The following is a 7,500-nucleotide window of genomic DNA, read 5'->3' on the forward strand; positions in this document are numbered from 1 at the left end:
TGATTGTGACTATCTATCTATCTATCTATCTATCTATCTATCTATCTATCTATCTATCTATCTATCTATCTATCTATCTATCTATCTATCTATCTATCTATCTATCTATCTATCTATCTATCTATCTATCTATCTATCTATCTATCTATCTATCTATCTTTTCATTTAGCTATTCGTCTGTCCGTCTATCCTTTTCTTTTTATCCTTTTCCTTTGCTTCTGTGCTCAGCTGTAGCTGTATAGTACTAGTGTGTATATACAAAGTGTGTGTGTGTGTGTGTGTGTGTGTGTGTGTGTGTGTGTGTGTGTGTGTGTGTGTGTGTGTGTGTACACAGTTGCTGCAATATAACCCAGTGGAGAGACTGGGCGCAGGCGTCGGAGGAGTGGAGGAGATCAAATCGCATCCATTCTTCGCTCATGTGAACTGGCCAAACTGAGGTCCCTGTAACAACCGACTGACCTGAAAGCTGAAACACACTCCATCTCTTCCTGTGTGTGTGTGTGTGTGTGTGTGTGAGAGTGTGTGTGTGTGTGAGAGTGTGTGTGTGTGTGTGTGTGAGAGAGAGAGGAAGAAGCCGAATCGGATCATTTCGTCCTCCTTCTCGTACTGGAGACTCCTTTTACACTCCTAAGAAATAATACCCCGGATATCCCATCATGCACTATGGCTCCCTGCGACACATTTCGCTGCAGCGTCCTCACGTCCTTTTTATACAGGGCAAGACTGAACATTTTTGTGTGTGTGTGTGTGTATGTATATATATATAAGTTCTAAAAAAAACGTATAATGTGGAGGGTTAGGCCACACCCCCTTTATTCTAAAAAGTTACAAAGCAAGAGCTTAGGCCAAGCCCCCTCCATGAATCCCCTTCATAGTTCCATAGTTAGGATAAGACCGTTTTAGGATAAGACCATATTTTACAACCGATGTAGCTTGAGCCGTCCTGTCTTTACATCTAGGTGGCGGAGTTAGCGAGCTAGCCTGCTAGCAAGCCGTTCGTGTCAAATGTATGACGAAAGACATCTTCAGAAGGACGGTTCCTCATCAAAGCCCGCTATCGAAAAAAAAATTATACGGCTAATTCGCCTCAGAGCTCCAACACACAAACAAATTGACACTCTTTTGGAAAGATATTAACGTAAAAAAATGTGATTTTCAAAATAAAAAAATAAAAAAAAGTGAAAAAAAATTCTGAAATATTAAAAAGTCAGATATTTAGCAAAACAAAGACGACGTGAGACATGATGGACATTTGTTTTTCTGCTTTGTTTTTTCTCACGTTTTGTTTGTGTTTGGAGCGGGGAAAAAAAAGAAAAAAAAGGTGGGTCTTTATACCATGATCCTTTATTTATTTTCCATCAAAAAAGAGCTCGTGCAATATTTCATGAAGTATCATTGAATAAGATCAGAGCCGATCTGAGTTATTGTTTTTTTAATTGTTGTTATTATAATTATTATTATTATTATTATTATTATGATTAAATCTGCATATTTTTGTCTTGCACTTGATCTCGGGGCAAAAGTGAACGAGTCGTAATTCTCGTCTAATTGCGTGATGAATATTGAAGACCGGTTGACCTGCTCGCATCACCCCGTATTCGTTTTCGAGAGGGATCGAGGGGCCGGAAACAAAATTTGAATAAAATCCTTTAAAAAAAATTAAATAAAAAATTGAAACAATAGTTTAATTTTCATTTTTAGTTTAATCTTCATTACTATCATTAATATCACCATCATCTTCATCACTTTTATCTTAATCACCATTAGCATCGTCATCATCATCTCCATCATCACTTATCATTTTTATCGTCATTACCTTCTTTATTACCACCACCGTCATCATCTATCTTCATCCCTGTTATCATCATCGTCACCATCATTAATATCATAATCTTCATTATTACCATCATCCCCATCTTCATGATCATCTTCTGATTATCTTTCATTACCGCCATCATCATCACAATCTTTATTACCACCTGTTCATCATCATCAAATCATTATCTTCATCATTACCACCATCACTACTATCACTATCAGCATCACGCCATCACTATCATCTCCATCATCTCAATCATAACTATCATCTCCATCACTATTATCTTCATCATCACTATCATATTCATCATCACTATCTTCATCATCACTATCATTTCCATCATCACTATCATATTCATCATCACTATCATCTCCATCATCACATCTTCATCATCACGATCATCTCGATCACTATCAGCTCCATCATCACTATCATCATCCTCATCATCATCATCTCCATTATCACTATCGTAATCATCTTCATTATCACCTACATCATTATCTTCATAATTACCACCATAAACATAATCACCGTCACCACCAGCATTATCACCATCAGCCTCACAGTCAGCACCATCATCTTCATCATCACCATGATCATTATCTCTATCATCATCAGGAAAGCCGTTGCGTTTACTTGAAACGGATGCGAGATCCAAAAACCATTCGAATTCTAGATAATAATAAAATGAATTTATTATTAATAATAATAATAATAATAATAATAATTATTATTATTATGCTGCAGGGGTTCGTGTTTTCTCTCCACCACCGATACACACTTTATTTATTATTCTCTTATAAACATTAACTTCACTACATTTTCAGCATTTTATACAATAAAACTTCAGAAGTCATTTTTGTTTGTTTAATGCAGTTTTAAAAAGATGCGAAAATCTTGATTTCGTATCCAATGAAATAAAAAAATACTGACAACCGGATTAAAACCGAAGCCCAAAGTCAGGTTAAAATGTTCGTTATCAGCGTTTTTCTTTAAAACTATATATAAAAGCTATGATTTAAAAATAAATACATACATGTAGATGGAAATCGATAGATGTGGTAATAATGCCAAAGTCTCGTAAAATTGTAAAAAAAAAAAAAATAAAAATTCATCATGGACTTGAATCGGAATTGAAATTAGATATAAGTAAAAAAATAAATAAATAAATTGTTTTTTTTTTATTGTACAGACTTATGCTGAAAGACGCACACAATAGAAATGTATGCGGAAAATGGAAATTGTTTATATCAAATTATCAAATATATAATATTATTGAACAAATTCAGTCTTGTTCAGGACCCTGAAATGGATCAGTGTTTTATTGTTTACATTTCTAGCCATTTATTCGATCGTGTGTGTGTGTGTGTGTGTGTGTGTGTGTGTGTGTGGTATGAATATTTGAGAGAAAAAGAATATTGAGAAATAAAGAAATCCTGACGGCTGCATTAATAAACATTTTTCTGTTGAGTAAATGTCCGTCTTTATTTTATTTAAATGTAATTGAAATGTTTTTAATTAAATATTTTTTTAATTGCTTCTAAAAACATTATAATTAGAACTTACATTAATACCGATGAAATTTGACGTAAAAGATCGTTAACGGGACAACGCTACAAATTTATCGTTGCCAGCTTCAAGACATCGCCTGAAAATTGAATGACGAACTTTAACATTTGACGAAAAATGCGAGTGTTTTAGAGCGAAACGTTAGGCCGCGCCCCCTTCCTGGACCTGGCTCTGTAGATATATTGAGCGTACGCATCGTGTATACGCCATCACAGCAACGCGATAAGGTTAAAAGTTTGTGGACACCCGACTATAAATTGGAATGTGCGTCCATATGAATGTCCCGTTCCACATCGAGTCGCTGTTTGCGCGGTTATAATCATCTCCACACTTCTGGGAAGAAGTTCCACTCGATTTTTTGGAGATTTGTGGATCAGGTACTAATGTAGTTGGAGACTTGGAGAACTATAACAAGAGTTCTTCCAACCTATGGAAAGCAGATCTTCATGGAGCTGGCTTTGTGCACAAAAGCGTTGTCATGCTGGAACAGGTTTATAGTTTAAGTGAAGGGAAAATTTCATGCTAATACCTCAGAAGACGTATCATACAACAGGGTGTCTCCGACGGCGGGAAAATCGGGTGTCCCAATACTTTTAGTGATATAGCTAGGGCGCAGTTTAGTAGTATAAACCTAAAGAAGAAGGATTGAGCAAAATTTGGGAATTTTCTGAGGTAAAATATTGAAGGAAATGGATCGAAGATGTTTAAAATGAAACATAAAATTTTATCGTATATAATATTAATAAAAGTTAAGATTTGAGGGACACGAGAATATGAATATAAAAAAAAAAACCTTGTCACTCGATGTCAGGTGACTTTAATATTTCATATTTAAATATTTTATCTTTACCAGAGATTTTACACGTCGTTAACATTTAAAATCTCGCATTTTTATTTCTGGATATTTTATTGCTTAATATCAGGTAGAAAGCTATCAATTTTGGTCATTAGTACGTTAAGGACCTTTTGCCAATAAAAACAAATGTATTCATTAAAAAAGATTTTATATATATATATATATATATATATATATATATATATATATATATATATATATATATATATATATATATATATATAATATACAGTGAGGAAAATAAGTATTTGAACACCCTGCTATTTTGCAAGTTTTCCCACTTAGAAATCATGGAGGGGTCTGAAATTTTCATCGTAGGTGCATGTCCACTGTGAGAGACATAGTCTAAAAAAAAAATCCAGAAATCACAATATATGATTTTTAAACTATTTATTTGTATGATACAGCTGCAAATAGGTATTTAAACACCTGTCTATCAGCTAGAATTCTGACCCTCAAAGACCTGTTAGTCTGCCTTTAAAATGTCCACCTCCACTACATTTATTATCCTAAATTAGATGCACCTGTTTGAGGTCGTTAGCTGCATAAAGACACCTGTCCGCACCATACAATCAGTAAGAATCCAACTACTAACATGGCCAAGACCAAAGAGCTGTGCAAAGACACTAGAGACAAAATTGTACACCTCCACAAGGCTGGAAAGGGCTACGGGGAAATTGCCAAGCAGCTTGGTGAAAAAAGATCCACTGTTGGAGCAATCATTAGAAAATGGAAGAAGCTAAACATGACTGTCAATCTCCCTCGGACTGGGGCTCCATGCAAGATCTCACCTCGTGGGGGTCTCAATGATCCTAAGGAAGGTGAGAAATCAGCCCAGAACTACACGGGAGGAGCTGGTCAATGACCTGAAAAGAGCTGGGACCACCGTTTCCAAGGTTACTGTTGGTAATACACTAAGACGTCATGGTTTGAAATCATGCATGGCACGGAAGGTTCCCCTGCTTAAACCAGCACATGTCCAGGCACGTCTTAAGTTTGCCAATGACCATTTGGATGATCCAGAGGAGTCATGGGAGAAAGTCATGTGGTCAGATGAGACCAAAATAGAACTTTTGGGTCATAATTCCACTAAATGTGTTTGGAGGAAGAAGAAGGATGAGTACCATCGCAAGAACACTATCCCTACTGTGAAGCATGGGGGTGGTAGAATCATGCTTTGGGGGTGTTTTTCTGCACATGGGACAGGGCGACTGCACTGCATTAAGGAGAGGATGACCGGGGCCATGTATTGCGAGATTTTGGAGAACAACTTCCTTCCCTCAGTTAGAGCATTAAGGATGGGTCGAGGCTGGGTCTTCCAACATAACAATTACCCAAAGCACACAGCCAGGATAACCAAGGAGTGGCTCTGTAAGAAGCATATCAAGGTTCTGGCATGGCCTAGCCAGTCTCCAGACCTAAACCCAATAGAGAATCTTTGGAAGGAGCTCAAACTCCGTGTTTCTCAGAGACAGGCCAGAAATCTGACTGATCTAGAGAAGATCTGTGTGAAGGAGTGGGCCAAAATCCCTCCTGCAGTGTGTGCAAACCTGGTGAAAAACTACAGGAAATGTTTGACCTCTGTAAAGGCTACTGTACCAAATATTAACATTGACTTTCTCAGGTGTTCAAATACTTATTTGCAGCTGTATCATACAAATAAATAGTAAAAAGATCGTACATTGTGATTTCTGGATTTTTTTTTTTAGATTATGTCTCTCACAGTGGACATGCACCTACGATGAAAATTTCAGACCCCTACATGATTTCTAAGTGGGAGAACTTGCAAAATAGCAGGGTGTTCAAATACTTATTTTCCTTATTTGGCCTGAATTTGTTTTCATATCTATATTTCAAATATTATTATTATTATTATTATTATTATTTTTTTTTTTTATATAAATATATTTGCATATACATTTGCAAAATGTTTATTCATTCGTTAATTTAAATAGTATATGATTAAAGAAAAGATTTATTATAATAGCTTTACCCAATGATTCTATGTGGTGTGTGTGTGTGTGTGTGTGTGTGTGTGTGTGTGTGTGTGTGTGTGTGTGTGTGTGTGTGTGTGTGAGTGTGAGTGAGAGTAAGAGTGTGTGGGATGCCCAGGGGTGGATCAGCTGGCTTTTTATCAGCCTGTTTTTAAGCCTAATACACTGTAACAGCAGCTCTTAAGGAACATCAACACTCCTTACAATTGAAGGAAACTGACACACACACACACACACACACACACAGTGAAGAGAAAAGACCAAAGGGCTTGTGACTAGAGCTTGTACGCTTTTGCTGTAGATGTAGAGAAAAGAAGAAGCAAACCTAAAAACACAACAATGCAAAACAAACGCACACAACAACCAAAAAATACAACAATCTCAACCAAAACCACAAGAGTGAGCACCAAAACGTTCCAAAAACCTGGAGGCACCCAGGTTCACTTGACCAAGAAGATCAGTACCTGATCCGTGATGTTCACAAAGCCAGTTCTACGAAGATGATCTTTCCATGGGTTGGACGAAGTGGAAGATCTCCTGCTGTAGAGCTCCAACCCTATTGAAATGACTTGGAACGGCACCCCAGGCCTCCCTACCTCACCTACACCATACACTCAAACCTGATTTGAGTACTAACACCCTTGTCTCTGACTGAGCACAAATCTTCACCAAATCTCCACAGAATCTAAAAGAACATCTTATGGTCAGGTGTATGGCCCTGAGGGTAAACATGCTTCCTTTGGAGACTTACAAGATAATTTATACTGCTCGGCATCAAACTATTTCCTAGTCAGGTTTTGATAGAGGAACGTTCAACCCCCTGAAGATTATTGTTCCGGAAGTAAGTCGAGACTTTCGTTAAAGATCGCAGTATTCCTCTTGCACGCTAACACAACGCAATTTGAACTGAAGGTTGCGAGTTCAAATCCCAGCACCACCAAGCCGCCACAGCAGGCCCCTGGGCAAGGCCCTTAACCCTGACCTGCTCAGATAATTGTAAGTCGCTCTGGATAAAAGGGCGTAAATGTAAATCGGTCGACTAGGGGTGTGTGTGTGTATGTGTGTGTGTGTGTGTGTGTGTGTGTGAAAGGTAAACGCCGTGCGAGAAGCTTTAATAGGGATCGTTAGACATGAAAGATTCATTCGAGACGAACTCAAGTCCTTTCTTTGTTAGCTTTTTCCGACACACTGATGAGGCGAGTGTGTGTCGGGTGAAAGGTGTGTACGCTGCTTTGAAGCTCACAGGAATGTAAAAAATGTCG

The 7,500-nt window shown here is 37.5% G+C and overlaps 1 protein-coding gene and 1 long non-coding RNA gene across 2 annotated transcripts in view; one reads left to right on the forward strand and one right to left on the reverse strand.

Annotated features, from left to right (window-relative positions):
- rps6kc1 (ribosomal protein S6 kinase polypeptide 1) overlaps window positions 1-551 on the forward strand; it is a 32,530-nt gene extending 31,979 nt beyond the window's left edge. Inside the window, exon 16 of the mRNA XM_083534977.1 lies at window positions 335-551. Within this exon, the coding sequence (XP_083391103.1) occupies window positions 335-436 (102 nt within the window). The 3' untranslated portion in view covers window positions 437-551. The remainder of the gene's footprint in view (window positions 1-334) is intronic.
- A 756-nt stretch (window positions 552-1,307) lies between these two features.
- On the reverse strand, window positions 1,308-4,349 carry LOC310722623. Its single transcript, XR_014532412.1, has 2 exons — window positions 2,184-4,349; window positions 1,308-2,069 (listed from the first exon to the last, which is right to left on the reverse strand). It is a non-coding gene; the product is annotated as an uncharacterized lncRNA (long non-coding RNA).
- Window positions 4,350-7,500: the final 3,151 nt, after the last annotated feature.

Source organism: Silurus aristotelis (genome assembly GCF_946808225.1).
Source record: "Silurus aristotelis genome assembly, chromosome: 29".
NCBI lineage: Eukaryota > Metazoa > Chordata > Actinopteri > Siluriformes > Siluridae > Silurus > Silurus aristotelis.